General features: G+C 39.6%; 1 protein-coding gene across 1 annotated transcript in view; it reads left to right on the forward strand.

Annotated features, from left to right (window-relative positions):
• The window catches only part of PSME2 (proteasome activator subunit 2), a 126,313-nt gene extending 117,591 nt beyond the window's left edge, over positions 1–8,722 (forward strand). The window contains exons 10-11 of the mRNA XM_044058891.1: positions 8,128–8,214; positions 8,423–8,722. Of these exons, the coding sequence (XP_043914826.1) occupies positions 8,128–8,214; positions 8,423–8,503 (168 nt within the window). The 3' untranslated portion in view covers positions 8,504–8,722. The remainder of the gene's footprint in view (positions 1–8,127; positions 8,215–8,422) is intronic.
• The last annotated feature ends 17,400 nt before the right edge of the window (positions 8,723–26,122 follow it).

Here is a 26,122-nt window from a genome sequence, read left to right on the forward strand (position 1 = left end):
GAAAGGTTCCTGACCAGAAGAATCCAGAGTATGAATACCCTGTCCTACACAGATCACTTTAAGGTCCTGTCTCTGTACTCCATCTCGTACATGTTACTGAGACGTGATCTATACCTGACATAGGCATCCTCAGATCCAGCAGTGATGGATCTCTTCCACATCCACAAAACAAACAGCACCAGCAACAGTAGAGCCGAGGACCTCAACTTTGCCTGTGACATAAATAGAACATGCTGGAGAGATCGATATGTCCCTCCAAGGATCTCCGCAGTGTGGAAAAAGATCCCCCATCCTCTTGAAGCAGAGTTCATTCCTCACCCTGTTTAATCAAAACCTTGATCATCTGATGGGAAATCACACATTTATCCCTGGTGTGGCCCTCGTGTATCTGAGGGACACAGGTCAGTAGTAAGTAAATTAATCCCCAACTAACCACCACACTTGGTGTGGCCCTCATGTCTCTGAGGGACAGAGGTTAACAGTAATTAAATTAATCCCCAACTAACAACCACCCCACATAACTCTTTGCTACCTCCTTGCTAACATACCCCACCATGTAGGCATCAAAGAAACTCTGGGACAAAACTGGGTTGGGTTGCACAGCTAGGCTTATAAAGACCCTGATGGTCATTAGCCTAGTATAAATCTATGAACCCATGAACAGATAATACATAATGAGCATCAGAAAAGTGCTTAAACAGTACTTATCATTGTCTGTATTTTCTCATTTTCGTTGGAGAAGCTCACTTTGGGCAGCTTGCAGATGCTGCATATTTGAATCTCAAATGAATGCCGGACTGACAGTGATGCCTTTGGAGTCCCAAAATCAGTAATTAAAACATTGATTTTCTTATAAATGGCAGGGAAAGAATCTATATTGTCAGAATGTTGCCAGTCATTTTGACTTTTAAGATTGCACAATGTCTGTGAGAGTGCATGAGTTCAGAGTTAAAATAATTAAGGCTGGTTTTGAAGGTAAAGCCCCCTACACAGGGGTGCAGTGCCTTGCCCTCTGCTGTCTTGTGAATTGCTTTTTTCTTTTTCTGTCTGGATTTTGTGCTGTTTTAATGGTTTTATAAATGAGATCCTGCCTGTTGTAGTCTGTTTTTCCCATTACAGCATGAGAAGTGCCAACTCATCCACCTCAAAGGGGTAGTTTAAGGAATTAATACGGAATATAATCAATGGGTTTAGAAAATCCTGAGAAGGTTAACGATTTGGACTGTATCTCTGAATTCAGTCTTGCATCATAGTATCAGGAAGCTGGTGCACAGGCCAACACCCCAAAACTTAGTCATGCATCTTGCTTTGAGAGGAATGTGATACATGCCAGGACCCTGAAACTTGGTTACGTATCACACTGTGAAAAGAATCTGACACAGGTCTTCAGTATTAAACTCATTCATATGTCACACTATGAGAACAGTTTTATACAGACCCGTCTAATCTCAGTCATGCATCACTGTGAATGGGCTGAAGCACAAGCTGGTCCCCCAAAAGTCAGTTGTGCATTATAGCATATATGGACAATGCAAAAGCCAACACACCTAAAGTCCATTATATATGACTGTGAGTGGACTGAGCCATAGGCCTGCAACTCTCACTCACTACATTGTGGGCAGGCTGGGGCCCAGGTCAATATTCCTAAACACACTTGTGTGACATTGTGAGCTGGCTATGGCAGAGCCTGGCACCCCTAAACTCAGTTATGCATAAGAGTTTGATCAGGCTGTAACACAACCTGGTACCCCTAAATTGTCATGTATCGCAGTTTAATCAGGTTATGACCTAGCCTGATACCCCTAAACTACATAATACATCATACAGCCTGATACTTCTAAATGTAGTCATGCATCACAGAAGAGGGCGTGCAAAGGAGGGTATGCTGTGGCGGAAGTCATGCGTCACAGAGGAGGGTGTGCTGTGGCGCAAGTCATGCGTCACAGAGGAGGGTGTGCTGTGGCGCAAGTCATGCGTCACAGAGGAGGGTGTGCTGTGGCATAAGTCATGTGTCACAGAGGACGGTGTGCTGTGGCGTAAGTCATGCATCACAGAGGAGGGTGTGCTGTGGTGTAAGCCATGCGTCACAGAGGAGGGTGTGCTGTGGCGTAAGTCATGCATCACAGAGGAGGGTGTGCTGTGGCATAAGTCATGTGTCACAGAGAAGGGTGTGCTGTGGCATAAGTCATGCGTCATCACAGAGGAGGGTGTGCTGTGGTGCAAGTCATGCATCACAGAGGAGGGTGTGCTGTGGTGTAAGTCATGCATCACAGAGGAGGATATGCTGTGGTGTATGCCATTAAGACATTGGGCGCTGTGTACAGAGTAGGGAGATACAAGGGAGGCATATGTATTTTTTTTAGTGCAAAGTGGAGATGTAAGGTATACCTTGAGTACTGTGTACAGTTCTGGAGGCTTTGCTTAGTAAAGTGCATCAGAATGGATGATAGTGTGCCAAGGAGGGCAGCTACAGTTGGCTGGGGTAAGTGAAGTAGTTGATAGTATACATGAATCCACTGGAGGGTAGAAGACCATAAAGAGAGATGGCATGAATTTGCCACTTTATCAGAGGTCACACAGAGGGAAGGGGTGGGATTCTGGGTGAGGGTCAGGGGGGCAGGAACAGTGCTTGGTGGTAGCTGGAATATGGATGATTCATGTCAATCTTGCTTTTTTATTTTTTGCTGTTTTTTTTTTTATTTCTCCAAGTCTTTTGGGTTTCTAATACCACAATGGGAATAGACCCCATTCATAAGTCAAAGTACTGTTAAAGTTCATGAAATTAGTATTGTTTCAATCTTTAGTATCAGCCAGTAGTGCTCTTCGCAGCACCCACAATGTGCCTAGTAATGAGTCCTTCTGCAGTTCGTATGGAATTACATGCATTGGTAACAAATCTAAATATGATTCTAAATTTGTTTTTATGAATCCAGTTGCTCCTACCACTATTGGAACTATCTGGCTATCTTTCTTCCATATTGCTCTCATTTCTGCCTACAGATTCTGATATTTTATGACTTTGTGTCTCCCTCTGTACGCAAGACTTGTAGTCACTGGGTGTAGCAATTTCAATGATCAATGCTACTTTTGTCTTCTTCTTTTGGACCACTATGTCCGGTTTTCTAGCATCTATCTTTTGAACTGTTGGTAATGGATGACCCCATGTAATATAGACTTCTTAATTTTCTATGATGCCTTGTGGCTCATGTTTCCAGTGTTTTTTGGCCACTTCAGTACCATAATGTTTTCACAGTCTCGCCACATTATTATGCCTTTCAGTATACGGTCCTTCTGCCATTAGTATGTCACAACCGGCAACAAGGTGTGCAACTGTTTCCAGTTCAGTTAAACCCACATTTGTCTGTTTCTTCCACATGTTCAATGGACTTTATAAACCAATGTGTACACAGCCCACTATCTTGGGCCACCAATATTAACCCTTCATCTCTTGGTTTGAATTTGCCTCTCCTTAAACATTCCTGTGTTCATTCTTGATCAACATGTGGTTCTTCCAGATGTTTTCTATACTTGCAACTATATTTATGCTTTTTCCACATTTTCTTGCCTTCTCATCTGATCCTTCACCTTATATTTTTTCTTTTGTTTTTTTGGCACACTCAGTTGCTGCTTGATTTTTGTTTACTTCTGGTTTGATTTCCATCCCGCTGGACCGATAAGCTTCTGCTAGATTAAGCAGAGAAGTCATCTTAGATTTATTCTCCTCATGTTTCAAAACTTCCACTATGTTTGGGTCTTGTGAGGTCAGCAAATATGTGTAGATTCCCACGATTACAGATCTGTACATATAATCATTTTCAAGGAGGCCCATCCCTCCTTCGGAATGGGGAATATATAATCTTGGTATGCACTGATTTTTATAAATCATTTGGCGAGCATGAAGCATCCTTCTTGATTTCCTATTTAATTTATCCAATACATTTTGGGGCCAGTCACTCCAAAACTGTTAAGTTAGGACAGGAAGAGCAAATTGGTTTATAGCTTGGATTTTATTCCTAGATGTCAGTGCTGTTTTCAGGATTAATTTAAGTCTTCTGAAGTATTCCTTCCTTACTAAGTTTTATTTGCATTTGTTTGTGTTTTATTGTTGATCCTTCATCATTTCCCAAATATTTGTACACCCCTTCTTGCTCAAGTTCTTTTATATCACGTTCTTGTCCCAAACATGTTTTCCTAGCGTTGCGGTTTTCCTGCTTTAAAGGTTGCTTTTGCACATTTATCAAGACCAAATGACATTCTTATATCTGAAAAAGTTTTGACAATATGCAGTTGTGCTTTCAGTTCCTCATCTGATGAGCTATACAGTTTTAAATCATTGACAAAGAGAAGGTGAGAAGTCTTTACATTTTGTTGTTTTCTAGGAGCCAGATTATAGCCATGGCCTATCCTGTTGAGTAAACAGCTTAATAGATTAAGGGCAAGGCAGAATAGTAACTGTGACAAGAGAGTTACCCTGGAATATCCCCCTTTGAAATTTTATCCCTGGGATAACAATTTATTCTTTATCATGGTTTAATTGCAAAGTGGTCTGCCACTGTTTCATGGTCACAGTGTGGGGTGTATTTTATACATTTTTAAGCACACTTTTATGCATGAATGAGGGATACTATCAAATGCTTTTTTGTAGTCAGTCCGTGCTGTGCTTAGATTCTTCCCCTTTTTACAGTTCTCCATTATGACTTTAACGACAAATGATCCTTTCTTCCATATGACTTTCTTTTATTGCCCTTTTGTTCTACTGCCATAATTGAGTTTTCTTCTAAATGACTATAAACTCTGTCAGCATCAATCCCTTGTATAGCTTATACTCTGTTGGAAGGCAAGTTATTGGTCTATAATTTTTAGGGTAGCTTGCAGGTTCACTCTTAAGTCATTTTTCCTGTTGTTAGCCAGGTTGGTGTCTGTTCTGGGTGCACATATAATAGTTCTTACTCATGGCTAAATTTTCGTGCAAAGATGGTAATACCTTTTACCAGGAGTTAGGTACTACATCTGGGCTTGGGGTTTTCCAATTAGAGGCTTTTCTTAAATTTGTTTCTGAGTCTCTAGCTGTTATTTCATCCCATTTCATATCCTGCACTTTTAAACTTCTTATTCTTTCTTTTACTTCTTCTGTCCATTTAGCATGTTTGTTATGTTCCACGGGATCTTTATAGATACTTCTCCAAAATGTATCCATTTCTTCTTTTTTTGGCAGTCTGTCAATTCCTTTTACCTTATTTCCCAGTTCTCTATAAAACCTTTTTGGGTCATCAATAAATTGCTTATTTTGCACTTTTCCTTTATATTTATCTTCATATCTTCTAAGTTTTTCTGCCTGTGCTGAAATTTTTAGTTTGTTATTTGTGATAGTGCATGATAGATCCTGGTCTGTTCTAATACTGTGCATTGCTTTTATCACATCTATATTTCTTAGTATTTTTGTTGATCTACTCCCTCTTCTATAGTCTTCTAACAGTGACACTTCTTGGTCTTAATTGCTTTTTAATTTTCTCTATTCGATATTTCCATGATGGTATTCGATTTCTCAGCTTCCTTTCCCTCACTACCCTGTGTTCTTGTGGTAGAACTTTATCAGTTATTAATTTAGCTGCATAGTAATATATCCTGTTTACTTCTGTTATATTGCATGGCGCTGTATGAACAGTCCTAATTACTGTATTCATTTGTTTTATCAGACTTCTGACTTTTTGGGTTTTATTAACCTTCTGCAGTCTATTTCTTTTATTGATCTTGCTGTATCTGTCCATGTCTATTAAATCAAGCAGTTCTTCTCTTAGCTCATTTTCTTCCAAACTGAGAGCACAGCCCTTGTTTGCCAATTCCTGCAGGCATTCTATAGAAGGTTCTATAGCATCTTCCAGTGATACAGTCTCATCAGTTTTATCCTGCGCCGTCTGTTGCTCTATCACATAGGAACTCACTGGCCTATCACTCCTCAACATTGATTACATCAGAGTTTCCAGTTTCCTAATCCTTCCCTTGCTGTCTAGCTCTACGTGAGCATTTGTACTGGTTTCCTGTGGAAGGCTCCAAGTTATCTTCATATGGCACCTGACCAATTGCTTCCTGTTCCACTGGTTTCCCCTTAATTTGGATATCCATTACTCTATCCTGTTGTGGTGCTTTCTGAATTAGATTTTCTACACTGAATCCTTCACTTTGAAGCTGCTCCATAACCTCAGTTTCTATTTCTTTAACTTTTCCATTACTAATCTCCTTTTCTACTTTTCCTCTTTGTCTTCTTATTTTTTTGTATTGTAAAGTCTTCCGTGTCCGGATTTCTTTGTCTGTATTTCTCTTCAAATATCTTTGGTGCTGCTCTTTTTGTATTGGTTAGTTTTGCTTTCTCTTTTGCATAAATATTACACTATATTAAATTCCCATGTCCATATTTCTTCTTCAGATGTTTCCTGATCTTCCTGTTTCTCCCTGCTTTGGGAGCTCACTCCATTCTGCTGTGATGTAACCTGTGTTAGACCTTCTATATCAAATCTTTCCTTTGCAGGCACTCCATAACTTCAACTTCTATTTTTTTTAACTTCTACTTTATTGATCTTCTCTACGTTCCATTTTTATGATATTTTTTTTATTGTGAAATTTTCCATATCCAGATGCCTTTGCCTGTATTTCTCTTCAGATATCTTTGATGCTGCCTTCTTTACATTGATTAATTTGGCTTTCTCATTTGCATAAATACTGCATCATATCAAACCTCCCTTTCCCATGTCCATATTTCTTTTTTATACTTTTCAAATATCTCTTAGTTTTGTTGTTTATATTTTCGCACTTCCTCATATGCTTTTTCCTGACAGATCAAGGTTCCTTGATCTATATACTGTTTTTCACAAATATGTTGTATTAATGAACACATTTTCATTTGAAGCTTCTGACAGCTTTTCTTGCGGAAGTATTTTTCTTTCCTCTAATTTCTCTCGTAATCATTTTGTATATCTTGTATCTAGAAATTCTGGGCTTTTTGCATAATAGTAACAATACATAATTTCTTTCTTATCCTCAGTAGTCCACTTTATTGTCTTTATGGCTCTTCTTTGGCCTATCATTTTTTTGTGATTGTGGACTGCTACTAGGAAGTACAACAAGGGGGCCATCCTCCCCCTGGGCCTAGCCTGGCCTTGTCCCATTGTAGGAAAGTTTCTGCATTTTGAGGATTCTACATTGTCATCTTTTCCAGCCTAGCACCAGTGCGCCTACCAGGATTGGACACTTTTTTTTTTGTACTGGGTCTTGTGCCCCCAGCTCTCTTTTTTTTAATTTTTGACCTACTTCTGTCCATGATATATGCTATATAAATACAGTCTATATATCGGTGTCACCTTGGTGACATTTTGTGGAAACAGGGTCCACCTCGTGAAGGTACTCAACAAGACTTGAGGATGAATGGTTTCAGCACTACTACTCTCCTTTGCTTGCTGACTTCATCTCTCCATTTGAACCCCATTGCTCCTGTAGAGCATGAGTGATGGGTCCCAAGATTACCTGTAGATGAGGACAGAGAGCAGTGGATTGTAGGTATTCAGGGATGATTGAATAGAGCCAGAAATCGGTGAAGGAGAGAATTAGGAGGACATGGACTGGCTGCAGCACTTATTGGGGTGGGGTGGATGGTTTCATTCTAACTCCAGATTTCTTTCCTCTGTATTTTGTATATTTGTGTATACAGTTAAAGCACAACAACAAAGAGTTTCATTTCTCTCATTGAATGGATTGTGCTATTTGTTTGACATGTGGCCTCAGAATGTGCAGCCCAGCTTAGGTATGATGGTGTACCCCTCTCTCTTCTGCATTATTTTGAGAGCAGATCCACTAGTATAATTGGGCTGTGTATCAAGCAGACTCCTTGGTAGTTAGCTGCTTAGTAAGCTATTGACTCTTAACATTTAATGTAAAAATTCCAAAATATATCACAGTCTCAAGTCTAAAGTTTAAACGAAAAAATTCTACACATTTCTGACTACATCTATTTTTTATGTCATTCCACAGTTTAAATGATAATGGACAAAATAATTCCGTTTTTCTAGTTATAATAAGTATATATTGTTTCTACATGAAAAAAAAATAACTACTTTGACGTCCTTCTCTTCTCAGATGGACTATCGCACTCTAGTGCATGAAAAAGATGAGGCTATTTATGCTGAAATGCGGTCAATGCTGCTGGACATTAGAGGCTTCTATGTAAGTATTTATCTTATTATTTTTTTTATCTTATTGTTTTCTTATTGTAAATGTTCTGTTATCACCTTTTTTTATTTTACTGTGCTCACAAACCAGACTGGGAGGAAGGTACTCTCTCCTTCAGTCACCCCCAAATCCCATTATATCTATGTTGACGTTTAGCATAAACTGGTGTCTACTGCTGACTGTTCTGTATCTGTATTTGTAGGTGGAACTATATGACATCATCAGGAAGAACTGTGAAAAGATAACTAATCCAAAAGGAGACGAGAAACCTTCAATGTACTGATGATAAGAAAACTGACACATAAAGGCAAACATCTTGTTTATTTAAAACTTAATGGAGAGTTGTTTCTGAACTATGTGATTCTTATCCTCAAGGCCACCAAAGTAGTGGTGACCTGATGTAGTGCATATTTTGATTCAAAAATAATTTTCAGTTTTTAGAATTGATGGCTTTTTGTGTTTCTGATTTTTAAGTACTTGTAATAAAATGGTAAAAAAGTTACCTGTTGTAATGTAATTTGTAATTATGAGCACTGTTTCATTTATCTGTTAATTTTAGTTTATTTTTGGTAGTTGGTACTGTCTGCTGAGCTGCATCCATTTTTGGTGAAGGCAGACAAAGAAGTACTCCAGAATAACATTTAGCTAAATAAGAACTGACAATATCTGTACTAATATGCAGTATATTCTAATAACTTGGCAAGATATTACAATAGGTAATAAGGCAAATGATGTTATTCAGCAACAATGTCATTGTAGCAGAGTTTCTCCAGGGCATGTGCCACTAAGCAAACAGAAGAACATGCTGTCCTATAAAGTTTGTAAAGATGATCAAATCCTGCTCTGAGTTATCAATAAAAGGCATAGCAGCTCAGCGCCTTGATTTAGTGAGGCAAAGTTCTGGGCTCCAGCCTAGATAACCTGGGTTCAACTAATGGCTTGGAAATTGGAGTTGATGATTTTGGGGTGAGGAAAGAACAATGAGGCAACACCAGCATGACTCTGTCATGAAGGAGGAAGAGGGAGAGGATGTACTTGGGGGTGCACCCAGTGCCACAGCTTCTGGTTGAGAAAGGTAATGGCTGAGGTTCTCTAGCCGATAAATGTAATGGATTGGGACACTAGAGAAGCATGTCACCTTATTTCTTTTGCAATGCCTACTTCACTCCCATCCACACAAATATCAGCTGTCATACCAAGGGGGTTAGGGCATATTAAAAAGTCTCTGCCAGCCCCAGAGTGACAGCCCTGTATACCCACTCTTCTCATCAGTCATGGAGTGCTTCAAAGTCCAGAACCCACAATGCATTTTCGTCTGGAAAGACCAGACTCGCCCTTTGACGGTATACTTTCAGTTTACATTTCAGTATGCAGTGAACCCCACTGGAGAATTCAGTCATAGGGATCAGAAGCCAGCAATGACTGGACAAACAAATATACAAATAAGAAAATAAATTGCAAGTTTATGAAAAGGACAGGGACAATAAAGAAGTTTAGTAAAAAGAATAAATGTTCAGGATAGGAGATAGTGTTTAGTTAAGATGATAAGGATACTTAAAGAAAACTAATGACAAAAATAGACTAGTTCTTAAAAGCAAAATGGTAAAATTAAAACAGTCTTAGGAGAGGGAAAGGAAGGATACATAAAGTCTGTAGCAAAGGCGATAAGATAAGAAAAACTTTGGATTTCCAAGATGGCTACACACTGATCAACAGCTTAATTTTTGCTCTCCCAGTATGAAAAAATAACCTGCGAAATAAGAGCTAGTAATTCTGCCAGCTTGGCTGAAATTCAATTACTGACTAGTAAGTGCCTTGCCTGGATGCCAGCAAAGACAGCATGTAGAGAACCTAAAAAAAATCATTTAGAAAAGGTGAACAGAAAACACAATGACTGGGAAGAATCCTGCAGCTGCTCTGCAAAAAGCAGTTCAAGCTTCATCTTTGGTACAGGAGATTGCTTCCAGTAATTTGTTGCAAAAAATAAATTAAATATACTCAGAACTGATTAAAATAAATGAAACACTGAAGGAATATGTCAACTCAAATAACAGGCTTGAAAAATAGAAGAAGCTTTAACTAGATATTCAGATGAACTGATAAAACTGCAAAATTTTGAGGTTGAAGTGAAGAAAAGCAAGAACTGCTTCAAAAATAGGTATATTTAAAGGACAGAGCACATAAGGAAAACCTAAGATTTCCAGCTATACCAGAAAAACTTGAAGGAATAGACTGTGTATTACTTTTGTGAAAACATAAATAAGCAACTGGACTGGTGTTACACAATAGGATTTTTAATTGAAAGGGCACACTGAGTTCATGCTCAATACCTGGCCAAGAGATAGCAGCCAAGACCTGTATTAGTAAGGATACAGTTATGCAGCCAGTTGAAAGAGTTCATCCTGACATATCAGTGGCAGAAGGGAAGAGTATTAAAAACTGGAGACAGCAGCATATTTGTAAAAAAATGATTATTCACTGTACACCAGGCAGAAGAGAAGCACATTTATCCCAGCAATCAGAGAATGTCAAGAGGCTGTTGTGAGATTTCAAGTTTGCTATATCTAGCTGTCTTCAGAATATTTCATCCTGGAGGTCAAAGACATTTTTGATGCAGAACAGACTAAGGAGGAAATACAAAATTTATCCAACAAAAAGTGAGCCATCAAACAGAATGAGACTCTTGTTTCTTATTCTTCTAACAATAAAGACTATGGAGAGACTTTGCCAGTGAAACATTTTTCCAATGTTCCAAAGGAAAATACTTGAGAGAAAAAAAAGGAGTTGACTAGAAGAATCTATAGTACTTTGCACTTGAACTATAGTCTGGTGTTGGGAGATGGAGATGACCAGGAAGAAGGCCAGCAATACTGAAATTAGTGAATAAATGTGATATTGTAAGATCTCGATCAACATTTGTGAAATATTGCTTTCCAAGAAAACGTGGATGAGAAAGATTGCACTTTTGTTGACTTTGCTAAACTTCTTGGTGGACTGTAAGGCATATACCTCACTCTTGGTGGACTGTAAGGCATATACCTGACTCTGCCATTAATGTTTAGAAGGACACTTAAAGGGGGAGAAAGTAACTGTAAATAAAACAGTTTTTGGTTTTAATAGTACTTGTATAAAACATTTCATAATGTAAATCGCATGTTATATAGTAAAGTTTTGTGTAGTATGCATTCAGGGGTATTTTAAATGTGGAGATGTGGGCAAGTCTTTTCAGTGATTGTTGTATGTGATAAAGATATTAAAGGAAAGAAGTACTAAAGTTAAAAATATAGACTTTACAATGTAAAAAGAAGAGAGGATGGACAAAAGCCAGTTAAGTTGATATGCTGTAATCCTGAGCTGCTGGGGTAGGGATGGGGTGTAAAAGTTCACTGAATGTATTCTATGTACAGTTGTCTGAAGCAATGCCCTTGGCTTAATCTAAAAAAAAGTATTTTCTATTAGTAAGTAGGCTTGAAAAATAAGACAAAATGAATGTCCTGAGAAGCATTAAGTTTTTTGCATATGCAAGGATAGCTTTTTTTTTCCTTTAGCAACTGTTCAGTGGGAGTCAAGAGGTCAACATCTGAAGGCAGATTTACATTCTGATGATATTGACAAAGACTCCTGCATGCATCTGCAGAGTTGTTAGCTGATTTTTCTCATTGCTGACTGTTTCCATGGAGATGGGCTGTCTGCAGGTACAAGCAATAGTTCTGAGCATTGTTTGCTGAGGGAAATGCAAACTTTGATGGTGCAAGGGTAAGCAGTTCAGTAAAAAATACAGTTTGAAATTATTGGAAGTGAATAAAAATAGCAGCTTGCCTAACAGCCTTAATACTTCAGTGCATTTAACAGAATAGTGTATAATTTAGTTTTATTTAAAGATAGCCACTGCTATTTTTCTTAAGGTTGAAAGGTGTTTTCTAAAAGCACACAAGCTGTTTTTCAGATCCAGGAGGGGAATAGAGATAAGACAAGAGCAGACAATCAGTGTAAGTGGAAGCACAAGCTGTAACATGCACTTTAGCACAGACAACCTACATTTTAGATCAGGTAATGCCCTGTGTACAGCTGTCAATTTGGGATGATTGTCCCTATCATAAGTTTACACTTCATTTTTGAAGATGTAGATAGGTAGTTTTGTGTGTTTAAGTTAATAGGTTATGGGGTATTCTGAAATTGTATTTAGTTTGTCTAAAGTTGTTCATTAAAACAAAAAGCCTTGAATGTGACATAGGTTCAAATGGAGATGCCAAGAAATAACTGTAAAAAGATCAGCTTGCCAAACAGTGTCTGCATGCAACACAAATGTTGGAAATATACATTCAAAATGTTGTCACACATAACAGGTGGGAACAATAGCTTCTTGTCATAATGGCTGTGCTATCCCTGTTATTTGGGAATGTAAATAGCCTTACAGATTTAGACAAAAAGGTAAGAATATTGAATTTTATTTAAAAATGCAGAGTGCAAATATCAGTGCTGCAGGAAACACATTTGGAAAGAACAGAGCATGTGAATTTGGTAAAGAAAGAATTCTAGGATGGATATTAAGCAGAATATCTGGGACAAAGTACAAGGGGAGTAATTATTCTAATTGCTTGAGTAGCTCCAATAGTGATAGAAGAGGAAAAAGATAATAGATTTGAACTAGTAAGGGGTTACTGGCAAGGGAAGAGGATTACACTGGCATGTATTTATATTCCGCAAAAACTGCTCTTGTGGTGCTTAAGAAAATTTTGGGAGAAATCAGTTTTCAGCAGGGAATATTACTTATAGGTGAGGACTGGAACTTGATTTTCAACAGTGTGGTTGGATATGGGGAACCTGGAAGGGAAATATAAGAGAAGAGGGGTAGATTTCTGATGAAATTTATGAAAATATTTAGTATGAGATGTGAATTCAGTAGTAGGATCTCAGAGAATGTATTATTCCCCAAGGTACAATAACTGGGTTAGAATAGATGGACATTATATTTAACACGAACATGTTCATTTAATTGAAAGCCTCAACCCACATCCAATAACTATTTCAGATCATGCACCAATAAAAACTAAGATGAAAACTCAGTAAAAATGAGACACTGACACTTTCCACCTAACTGTTAAAAAGAGAGGAATTTAAGGAATGTGTAGTGGAAATTATTGAAGAATTATCAGGGAAGATAGAAGTTTCTTTAGAAGTTGTAGCTAGTATGTGAGATAAATTGAAAATGAAGTTTAACAATAGTGTAGAAATAAAAGACAAAGAAATATGGTTAAGATGTGACAGGAATTATTTAGAGGGCTTGACAAAAAATTAAAATATTGCAGAATAAGGGGAATCCACAGAACAAGAAGAGGCACAACTGCAGAGTGCTAAAAAGAAAGTAAGGGAGTATCTGGATAAATATGCATGAGTTGTTAGGCAGCTGTTTTTTCACAATAACTCAAGAGTACAAAAACATTTAGCACAACAACTTAGACAACAGAAAGTAGAAAGGGTTGTCACCAAACTTAGGGAGCCTGTAACAAGAAAAATAACCAGAAATCCTGTCAAGGTATTGGAAATATTTTAGAAATTTTATGAACATTTTTATAAAGCAGAGAAGTGTAGAAGTCAAGACAAAGCACAAATGTAGATATGGAAGGTGTGAATATGCCAAGGTTACAAGTAGATGGAGTCTCAACAATTAACAGTTAAGATAGGAAGAGATCAGACAAAATGGTGATGCATAATCGATCTGCAGGAAACTCTCCAGTAACAGATGGTATTCCTGTGGAAGTCTGAAGAGAAGAAAGTGACAAAGATTTGGAAGGTTTTATTTAACAGTATTTTAAAAGGATGGAAGTATCAACATCTTGGAAGAAAGCTGTGGTGGCTGTAATACCTAAAGAGAGAAAAGACCAATCAGACTCCACTTCTTATAGATCCATTTTAAACAGTGATCATAAAGTGTCTGTCTGTACTAGTTAAAAGAATAGAAAAGGGGCTGCCAACATTGATAGATATGGTTCAGCATGGTTTTGTAGAGAAGAGAAAAACATTTGACAACACTAACAGAACAATGATGGTCCAGATGGAAGCCAAATGTAAGAAAGTACAGCTGTTACTGTGGGTCTTGGTGCAGAGAAAACATGGGATTTTGCGCATAGGGCAGTGGAAGCATTTGCATTCTCTGATACAATAATAAGGTTAATAAGAAGGCTATATAAAGCACTGGGGGCAAGAATTAGAGTGGGAGGGTTGTCTGAACAGAGGAATTTGGCAGGGTTGTCCTCTTTCCTTTTTGATATTTGATTTTTATGTAAAGCAATTGGCAAAAAATAAGTGACTCAGAAATTCGAGGATGTAATTGGTATGATAATCAGAAAAGTTGTCTTTATTTGCAGATAATATTTTGTACATGATAGGTTCAGAAGGACATCTCAGTGCTGTGAACATTTTGAGACAGCTTCAAGTCTTTTCAGGATATAAAATTAATGAAGATTAAACGGGCTATAGCCATAAATTATGCACCCACATATGAATTGGTAATACAATACCCATATTTATGAGGACACAATAAGATGAAGTATTTAGGAGTATGGATTAAAAAGGCTTCTGTTGTGGCAGCTAAGGATATATGGTTCATAGGTTCATACTAGGCTATCTGCCCTAGGGCATTTATAAGCCTAGCCAGAGTGTGTTTGGCTTTCGCCACCCATTTTAAATTAATTTTGCTATGCCCTTTTTCGAGGCTAGTATACTGTGCCTCTGTCTAACAGCGGCACAGAAGTGATACCCGGGGTAAACCTACTGTCTCCTATCCACTCATCAAGATTCCTCTTGAAGAGAGTCAATGAGGGACTCTGCCTAACCTGGACTGGGATTTTATTCCAGAGTGAAGGGAGCCTCTGGGTTATAAGAGACTAAACAAAAGAGAATACAAAAAACTGAGAAACTGGAAGCTCATGTTTATGAATATGGATAGTAAGCAGTGAAATTGTTTAGGCTCTTTAGTTTTATATACAGGTCAGGCATAGTTTTATCAACCAGAGGAGAAGTTATGGACAATAATTAAAGAGTTGAAGGAATTTATCTGAGAGGGGAAGAGTGAAGTGGGATAAGCTGAGCCTACCGATTGAACAATATGGTTTAAGATTACCTGATCTGAAGGGACATTTTAGAAAAACAGAATTAGGGCTCCCATACATAACACTAGTAGAAAGTTATAATTCATAGTTAAAAGAGATGATGATGATGATGATGAAGCGGGGGGTTGTTTAAGAAATAAGGAGAGAGTGGGATTTTGGATACAGATACTTGAGAATAACAGCAGCCATACAGAATATTATAGTCATAAAGCAGCAGAAAGTATGCTAAGGACTAAGCCATCACTAGAATCGAGAAAGGAGGTTTTGCCACTAGGGTTGACTACAAGTTGGGGGTAAAAAGAATAGGAAGGAGGGGGCTGGAATTTACTGGAGAAAACTGGCAAAAGAACCCAAGGTTTTGGGAAGAAATAACTATAGACAGAAAGGTAACCGAATAGGATGAGGCCAGCAACATGTTTGAACTGCAGGCTAGAGTCTGCCTTCCTTATCAGGGATTGATATCTGAGTAGGGGAATTCTAACTAAAAGTCCTGCTCTGGTAGAGTTTTCAATTAAATCTAGAACAGAAGCTGTTGTTCAAAAGGGCATAATTAGTAAAGCATATAAAAAATTGCACAATAAATATACAAACCAATCACAGGAGGTTAGAAAAGATTGGAAAGAGAGACTGGATAAGCAATTTACAAGGGAGCAATGTTGCAGCACAGTAGTGCAGCGATTAGCATTGTTGTCTCACAGCAAATGTTTTTCCAGTTCAGTTCTGGACTGTGGAGCTCTGGTTTCTTCCTACATTCCAAAGATATCTGGTAGGTGGAGTGGACACACTAAATTGTCCATAGGTGCAAGTGCTTGGTATGGAAGAACAGTCACAGCAGGGCTAGCCACCCTGCGGTGTGAACCTTGGCTCTAGATTTTTTGTCACTGCTGAAGTGACACCCTGACCCCATGTGCAAAAAATGGGAAAAGTGCTTGTGGATGGATAGATGAAATGGTAAGACATATGTATGGCTCCTAAGTATGCAGCAAAGATTAGAAGGTTTAGGATTTTTGCTTGGAATTGTTCTCATAGGTATTTGTGTGCCCAAAGCAGATTCCAAAGAATTTTTCCTCAGGAAGATAGCAAATATTGGAAGTGTGATGGGGAAAAAAAGTGATAACTGGAAACATATGTTTTGTGTGTGTAATGAGTTAGCAGATTTTTAAAATTCCCTACAGAGTACTCATCAGAAATATTACGTAAGCAAATGGGTGTAACTAAGGAAATTATTCTTTTGAGCTGGGTGACATGATCTGAATTTCCTAGACATAGTAAGGCCTTGTTAAGTTTAATTCTGGCGGTTGCCAAAAAAACAGTTACTAGAAATAGAAATCAAAGTCTAAACCAACTGTATTTGATGTATTGAATATTGAAACAGCCATAAAAAACTAGAAGTGGGATCTTTAAAAAAGGGAAGGATCAAATTAAATAAATGGAAATTGTGGGAACAATACATGGCAAATAATGTTCTGGAGGAAGCATGAGGTTTAAGGGAAGGCAGGAGTGAGTTGAGTGATTTAGGTAATGCTGGACTGATGATAATATGGCTTGTTTGAATGTTTGCCTAGAATTTAATAAAGGTGTTACAAAAGTTTTTTTCTCAACTATTTTTGAGAGACAAAAAGGATAGCAGTTGTACTAGCAAATGTAGAAGATCAGAAGGAATTTAGGGTATAAGATTTGCATGCAGTTGCAGACAAATGAGTAGAGCATATGTGTAATAAAGAGCAAATAAAAGGCGAGAGAGGAAATGTAAGTCTTTTGTAGAAAAAAGGTCACTAGTAGAAGGAGAGAGGAGTTAAAAGTATTTGAAGTTACTGAAAAGTGTATAATTTGTCATTTGTTTTCTTCAAAGTTGCAGGTATTTTAATATGAATTTGTAACAGTAGTGGGAGGAACTGGTGGAAAGATTCAAATAAGCTTAGTTAACATAACCAATGCAAATGTATTTCTTCTTATGACTTCAGTGCCATTGTGCAATACTTCTAGCATAACTGAAAGAGAGTAATTTTATATTTAGCCTATAGCCTTAGATATAATGCAGTGATACATTAACAAGTGTAATAAATTTATATAGGTTACAACTGTACACTAGTGAATAGGATTTTAGTACAACTCATCAGCTTTGATTTTAAATGGACTGTTGTATGTTTACAAATAGCAGCAACACAATAATTAAGAACCCAAAGGCTCTGTAGACCAGCATCATTAAATAAAGGTTATGCACTTATGCTACGTCTGGAACAAGTGTTTATATCTGTGTTAACAGGTAGGACAGTATGCCATGGTCGTTAGGAATGTTTGGCACCTGCAGCTTCTTCCGACTGTTACTCACTCCCCAGCTCCAAATATGCTGTTCAGCTCTCATTTGTACAGTTCCTGGTGTACTAGTTTTGGTATCCCGAGGCTACAGCATGCAGGTAACACTTCGACGATGGAAGAGAAAGTAGTAAAGTAGCTAGTGCTAGCTAGTCATTTGCTGCTGGTAGCTGGGAGAGGTGTAAATCAGCTTAGCTAGTTGCCTGGGCCTCAGTAGGGGGAAGGCTGGGATGGTCATGCAAATGTTACTAAAGATGAACATGCATCTTACAAATCTGGTTTGGTATATAACGTTCTTATCTGCTAAGATGTGGTCCATCTTTGATTGGTAGGACTGAGCCCTCACCTGAAAATCTGGATGGGCCTACCTAGGCAAACATCTCTGACAAAAAAAAAAGTGTGAGGGACCCTTCCAAAGTGCAGGGATTCAATAGTGGAAATCACACATATGGGCAAACAGGGGCCAACAAAGTCCACCTGGATTTAACTTTTTGGCTTTTTTGTATCATTTTGGGTATGAATGGGGATGGAGAGTAAGCAGAGAGAAGGCCACAGGGCCACTACTCCATCAGGGCAACTCTTACCTTTTTGTCACTCGTTAGGATGAGGGAATAGACTTTCTGGCATTTTACGTTTCATAGTGATGGAAACAGGTCCATCAGTGATTGTCTCCATTGTCTGACTATCCTGTTTAGATATTTTGGCTGCCATCAGAAACAGGTCGTGGGTTTGCCCCAGTTTCACAGCTTTGTTGCTTCTCTGAAGAGGGAAAACAATTGTGTGTGCCTTCTTATTTATTGAAGTAGCAAAACCACTAATGTCTGTGTGAACTGCTAAAGACTCCTATGGAGGGCACACTAGCTTGCAATTAGAGAACCACTAGGTGGAGTTGAGACTCCTGATGGGTCAGGAACCTTGTGTTGGCCTTCCCCTAAAATACCACCCCCAGGGCAGTTGTATCTAAGGTGGGTGAGGTAGCGGAGTTTGGAATGGTTTCCCTATTGAAAGACTAGGAACATGGCCCCACCATTATGTTGTTTGAGTTGTAGCGATTGCATGCAGAGCAATCTTTCATTGTAATGGCCTCATGTAAGCTTGCATGGACCTCCATGCAAATAGTTGCTGCTATATACTCTAGGGCCTTGACATTCTGTTAAAAAAGAAGGTTTGGCCGACTTTAGTATCCTGGTTGTATCCACTGAAGGTAGTATGCTGGGTGTGGGCAAGTAATGACTTGGCAATGATACCCGGAAGATTGAACAGCCTAATCAGAGATGGTGATTCAGATGCTGTGGGGATGGAACAGCAATGAGCCGTCAAATTTGGGGAAGATCTTGGTCCCTAACAACCTCTGGTGGGTTGATATGACTGCCATGTAATTGGTTAACCCCATGAATGCTGTGGGTGAGACCAAAGGGTACACATCTGAACTGGTAGCAACTGATTTGAGTAGAAGTGCAAGTACCTCCTGGACTTCCTGGTGATTTTTATATGGATGTAGGTGTCCTTGAGGTCCAGCTACCACATTCAGACTCCTTTTGATAAACATAGGAGGATGATTTGTACCAAGACAATTTAACAAGGTCACATATTCATTTAGGCTGCTCAGATGCAATATGATCCGGAGGTCTTTTGTCATTGTTCACATTAAAAAATAGTGGGTAATCAATTTGAGCATTCTGGTCTGGTGGCACCTCTTGAATGACCCTTTTCTTTGCAAGGTTGGCTATCTCCAACACATTTTGTTTCTTTTAATGGGCTGGGGCATTAACCAGGGACTTGGATTTGTTGGGGTTTTTGAAGGAGTCCAGTAACCTCCAAGTATTACATCTCTGACCCACTTGCTAGGAGTGATTTTCAAGCACAGCTTATAGGAGAGGGATAACCTCCAGTGACTGCCTCCAAAGGACAGCAGTCAGGGAACACTTCAAGAGTTCTGATGGTCTGGTCCTCCTCTGTATACTGGCCTCTGTCAGCAGTAATCTCCACCTCTGTAGTTACTGTTATTATTGAGCATTCAATGGTTCTGGCCCCTTACTGATGTCTTTTGGTGATTCTGCTGTGTCCTGCTCTGAAACTACTTACAAGCAACTGGCTCCTTTAAGTCCTGGTGACAGACCATTGCAGAGGCTGGAACTTGACACCTACAGCTGACAGGGTTTTTCCGTTCTCCTCTATATTCTTAAGTCCTGCCAAACTCATCAACATGGTTGGGGGTGGTCTAAAATTGCCACCAAAGTATCTTTTACAAAGTCTGTTAAGCAGAGCCAGGCATGGTGAAACATGACAATTGCCACTGCTGAAGCTTTGGTTGAACCCTCAGCCATTTTGAAAATGGTATAGACTGTATCATTTTTTAAGTTGGAGGAGATGGTCATCTGAACCTTAGGTTTCTCTTTACTGGCCGTTATTGCAGTGAACTTACTTAAAATGGCACCACCTATAAGAATCCAGTAGATACTATAAATAAGTTGGCTAATAAATTCATTGCATATTTCATCCCTGAGACAACTATACAAAACTCAGATATTCCAAAGGATCTCAAACCCCCAATCATTACAAAATAATACTTGCTAAAGGTACTTCCCAAAACAAAAACTATATCTTCCATGGGACCTGTAACATTCCCAATCTGCCTGCTGAATGGCACTAAAATGTGCTGGTGATCCACTCCTACAGCTATTTAGTGTGAACTTAGCCACTGGCTTTGCCCCTGAGGTACAGTACACAGCAGACGTAATGCGATCTTCACAGACCCTGGAAACTACTGACCCATTAGCCTAACAAGCCTTTTCTGCAAGGCCATGGAATCGGTAATTACTGACCTAAGTTATGATATTAAACATTGTTATAAGACTTGATCCCCCAGCAGATTGGCTTTAAGTATAGATTCTGTCTAATGAACTTGGTCAACTTTTAAAGGTTAACACAAGCTGTGGACAGTGGTCATGCTGTCCGTACAGTATTATCTTGATTTCACAAAAACATTTAATATCATACCACATGCCAACATAATTAACAAGCTAAATGTGCTCCAAATTGATCTCTGTATAGTTAGATTGACAGCAAATTGGTTGAGGGACATAACCCACACATTGAGGTGACTAGTGCATGCTTAGAGATCATGAAGGTAGCCAGTGGAGTCCCTTAGGGGTCCATATTAGGTCCTCTACTTTTTAGCATCTACTTTGCTGATCTCCAAATGAAAACTATGATCTCTTGTTAGCCAGGTTTGCAGACGATTGTAAACTGGGTGACATCCTCAAATCCCCTTCAGATTTGCAGGACATGCAGAAGCTACAACTTGAACTTTCATATGCTAATAACTGGTTCACAGAAAAGGGGCTAAAACTAAATGTTTAAAAGTGCAACATTGTCACCTTTAGTAAACAAGCCCTCATCCCATTTTATAGTATAGAAAACAACCCATTCCAAAATGCAGATGTTGCGGGAGATCCTGGACACAGAAAGTTAATACCCTCTTTTTTGATCATCGTGTTGCGACAGTCATTAGGAAATCCTTCTCTCTGGCACATCTGATTATAAAGGATATTTCCTTTAGATCCATAAAGGTCATTACCCCTCTATATTCCATACTGATCAGGACCATCATAGAATACAATTCCCCTTTTGGGATGTATCTTATTACACATATTAGGCAGATGGAGAGACTTCAAAGGTTCTTAACAAAAAAGATCATGGGCCTAAAAGACCTGAACTACCAGGAGAGGCTGGAGGATTTCTCTTTGTATACAGTGTCCTACAGACTCCTTAGGGGCAAACTTGCTTTTCAGGCCATTGGGGATCAGGTAGTCCAAGACCTCTTGCAAATCCATAAATCAGACAGGCCAGTAAAAACTAAGACCAGAGATCTGAACCTATTTTGACATATAAACAGATCACTGTAGAGAGAGATTTGTTGTACACAGTAACTACCCCTTCTCTAGAGCAGACTTCCATTCTAGATCAAGTAGTGTGGCACACATTGTCTTCCTTTCAAAAGGAGTTAGACAATTGGATATGTATTCACAAGTTCACCTCTGACATGACTGGCCTGTCTCTCCTTGAGTAACAGTGTACGGTCCGAGGGTGGGTATTTTCAAGGCATAAATGGACACATGGCACAGTTGCCTAATATTTTCTATGATTCTGTGATTCCTTTTAGTGCCTGTTTAATTGGAGCAGCTGAAAGAAAAAGAAGATTTAGTAGTCTTGTACCACATGGAGCATTTTGTCAGTGGCCTTCCCATGGAAGTACGCCATGCATGTTAAGTAGTTCACTGTCATCGGGGACAGTATGGATGATAAAAACAATCACTTCTGAACCTTTTCATCATCCCAGATTATTTGTTCCAGGGGCTGAACAGCAGGAATCAGAAGAGTAGGAAACTTTTTCGGTGCTGCTGTTGATATGAACATACAAAGCTTGAGATACTCTGACCCAGATGTCCAATACATGTGCAACTGAAGAATCCCATCCGACATCGTGGAGAGTGGGGCTATTACATTGTTTGTCCTATAGCACCTCAGTGGCTTATATCAAAATGTCCACTAAGGGTGGAACCACCCAGGTGGTATGAGGGGTGAATCTGCAGGCTTCTTCTTGTTTTCTGAGGTGAAGGTAACATTCAATGAGCCACCTCCTTTTTTCTTGCATCAGAGGTACACATTTTCCATACTTTGGCTTGTTGGATGTGAGCAGTAGGAAGAATACAGCCTGCTTGTCATCCAAATCAGTGATGGGGGGGGCTCTTCTGGTCAGTCTGCTTGCTTAATTTTTCACTCAGCCTTATGTGGTATTTTGAGGGAAGGTTGTGGCTCAAATAATGAGGTGAGTCCTTCAATGGCTTCTTCTTATTGTTTTTATTTTTAATTTGTTAACCAGGTCAGCCCACTGAACACAAGTGTGCCTTTTCAGGCAGGACCCAGGAGCACTGCCTGATGTTGTTTCTTGTTCAGTGTCACATAGTAGGGAAATAGAGATGGAAGGAATCAGACCCTGTACTCTGCTTATAGGACACAGCTTGTTAACAGCTCAGAGCCTTAATCCTGTGCCCTGATGGTCTGATAAGCAGATAGCAGCAATAACTGCTTCTAAGCCTGAAGAAGGCTGCAAATTACTTTTGGGGTGCCTATGGAAAATGTGGCTCAAATCAATGAGTCCAGAAGGCAGTGAGCTCAGGTATGAGAACTACTGCAGCTTCATTACTGACAGGATTTGTTTCATCAATATCGGGATGAAATGCATGGGCACGTTGTCCATGAACGTCAGACCTGCCAGAGTCCCATGTGACATGACCTGTTGTGAAATATTTTGCTTTGTCAGTGGTAACAGAGAGAGGGACACAGGGTTAGTGAACATTATGACCACCACTGGTTGGTAAGCTGATGCCAGTGCAACACTAGGAACAAGCCCTGAGTGTGTGGCAGTGAGTAATGCAATGTTGTTGACACTAGTGCCACTAGTTAGTAAGCTGATGCCTGTGTGACACTGGGAACATGCCCTGGGTGTGTGGCAGTGAGTAATGCAATGGTGTTGACACTAGTACCACTGGTTGATAAGCTGATACCCATGTGACACTGGGAACGTGGCCTGTGTATGTGACGGTTAGTAATGCAATGGTATTGACACATGTGCCACTGGTTAATAAGCTGATACCTGTGTGACACTGGGAACATGGTCTGGGTATGTGACAGTGAGTAATGCAATGGTATTGACACTAGTGCCACTGGTTGGTAAGATGATGCCCGTGTGACACTGGGAACATGCTCTGGGTGTGTGGCAGAGAGTAGTGCAATGGTGTTGACACTAGTGCTACTGGTTGGTAAGCTGATGCCCGTGTGACACTGAGAACATGCCCTGGGTGTGTGGTGGTGTTAACACTAGTGCCACTGGTTGGAAAGCTGATGCAAGTGCGACACTGGGAACATGCCCAGAGAGTGTGGCGGTGAGTAGAGTAATGCATTGGTGTTGACACTAGTACTACTGGTTGGTAAGCTGATGCCCCTGTGACACTGGGAACATGCCCTAGGTATGTGACAGTGAGTAATGCAATGGTGTTGACACTAGTGCCACTGGCTGGTAGGATGATGCCCGTGTGACACTGGGAACATGCCCTGAGTGTGTGGTGGTGAGTAATGTAATGGTGTTGACACTAGTGTCACTGATTGGTAAGCTGATGTCTGTGTACCACTGGGAACATGTCCTGGGTGTGTGATGGTGAGTAATACAATGGTGTCAACACTACTGCCAGAGGACTGAGTATTGAGTACTGAGGCTGGAGTCTCATCAGTACCAGGTCTATCTGCCAGAGGAAGAAACAGTGACCTCAGGACAGTCAAAGATGGAAGCTTCAGGTCTCCCAACTTAATCACCTCAGATAAACTTTTGTTGAAGAATACTGTATGGGAAAGAGAGAGGGTGAACTCTGACAGTGTAAGAGAGCTGTCCCAGTGCCCTTATGCTCCAGCGACAGGAAACTAAATCATCAAAATGTTCTCCCTTAACTCCCACATTGCCATAGTCAGCTTTTTATAACAACGTCTGGCTGCACTGAGACCCATCACAAAGACATATTCACTGACTTATCGGTTTTCCTTGGGAAGATGCTTCCAGTAAGGTTATGGAGTCATTTGGTTCTGTTGACATGGAGGCAGAGACTTCTGCCATTCTTGGCTGCTTTTATGGAGGTACTGATGGTGACACAACTGGCTTTCTTTAGATGTAACTGGGGAGTCTATCAACACTGAGACTTATACTGGATGCCAGGGGCCTCTTTCATATGGCCCTAACTATTCTTAGAGGTGCTTGGTAAACATATATGTATTGGGAACAGGGAGGTCCCAGCTCAGAGTACAAAATGCGATCAAAGTCTTGCTGTTGTGACCTAGCCAAAAGTGTCTTTAACATAAAGATAACAAAAACTTTGTATTTGCATCTCTTTCATGTAGCATGATTAAAACTCCTACAGATGAGGTAGTTTGTAGTAGTATGTCCCCCAGCAAATCAAAATAGGGTTACCACCTGTCCCTCTTTGCAAGGGCAGTCGCTCTTTAGGAAATTGTGTCCTGCGGAAAACATTAAAAAATGGCAAATGTCCTGAGATTTTAGGACAAAAAATGTTTCATAATTTTTCTTTACTAGTTGCTTAAAAAGGTTGGTTTGTATCTGAAACACTGAAATATTATATGAAATAGCATAAACAACTCAAAAAGCTATAAAAGTATGCTTTTATTTGGCAAAAAATTAAGCTCTGTCCTTTGCACAGGTCTTGGTTATCTTTTGTCCTGCAGAATTTCAAGTTTCAACAAAAAAATGACCCACTTTGGGCATTTGAAAACATGCCAACCCCAAATCAAAATAAATAGCCAACCCCAAATCAAAATAAATAGCCAAGGCATTTGGCACTATCCCCCACTCAGGCATCATTGACAAACTCACCTAGCTAGGTATCAACCCTTATATCGTTATACGGGTCACTAACTGGCTCACTGATAGAACACATATAGTCAAAACAGGAATCCACCTCCAACAGCAGACCTGTAATCAGTGGTGTTCCACAGGGATCAGTCCTGGGACCTCTACTTTTTGGTATCTCTTTCTCTGAAGTACAAGGAAAAACAAAAGGTCTGTGGCTGACAAAGTTTGCTGATGACTGCAAATGGGGAGCGGTCATAGACTCTCCAAATGATCTCAACATCCTACAAGACGGTCTTACACAAATGAATGATTGATGCCAAAGTCATAGCCTTAAGCTCAGTGCAAAAAAATGTGTTATCATCCTTTTCAGTAAGAGTGATGTTCCTGCAAACTACCACATCACTAGCAACACCTTAAGTATGCAGTCAGTGGTGAGAGACCTGGCACACAGGTTGACAGCAATCTTACCTTTGATCCCCATGTCTCCACTGTGGTAAGAAGGGCATTCTATATCACTCATCTCATAAGTAAGGGCATTGCCTCCAGAAAAAAAGAAGTTATAACCTCCCTGTACTCTTCCCTCATCAGGCCAATAATTGAGTATAATGGCCCTTTTGGTATGTACCTTTCCAGGTACCTGCAGCATTTGGAGAAACTACAAGGGTTCCTCACAAAGAAAATTAAAGGTCTTCAGCATCTGTCTTATGTGGATCATCTAAAATCACTGTCACTTTATTCGGTTTCATACAGACTACTCAGAGGCAATCTCTGCCTTGCATATAAGGCAATCTCTAACCCTGCTTTATTAGAAATGCTGCATTTCTGCAAGTCAAATGGTACACAGGTTACTCGCTGTAAAGACCTTAACCTGGTATGTGACATTAATAGAACCTGCTGGAGGGACAGATTTGTCTCCTAGAGGTTACCTTGCCTTTGGAACATACTCCCACTTCATGTCGAACAGAGCACCTCTTTGGCCCTCTTCAAACGCATTCTGGACGATTGGATGTGTAACCGTAAATTCACCCCGGGGGGTTTACCTGTATCCCTCTTG

This window comes from Protopterus annectens, chromosome 16.part0 (assembly GCF_019279795.1).
Source record: "Protopterus annectens isolate FY-2018-M chromosome 16.part0, PAN1.0, whole genome shotgun sequence".
Lineage (NCBI taxonomy): Eukaryota > Metazoa > Chordata > Ceratodontiformes > Protopteridae > Protopterus > Protopterus annectens.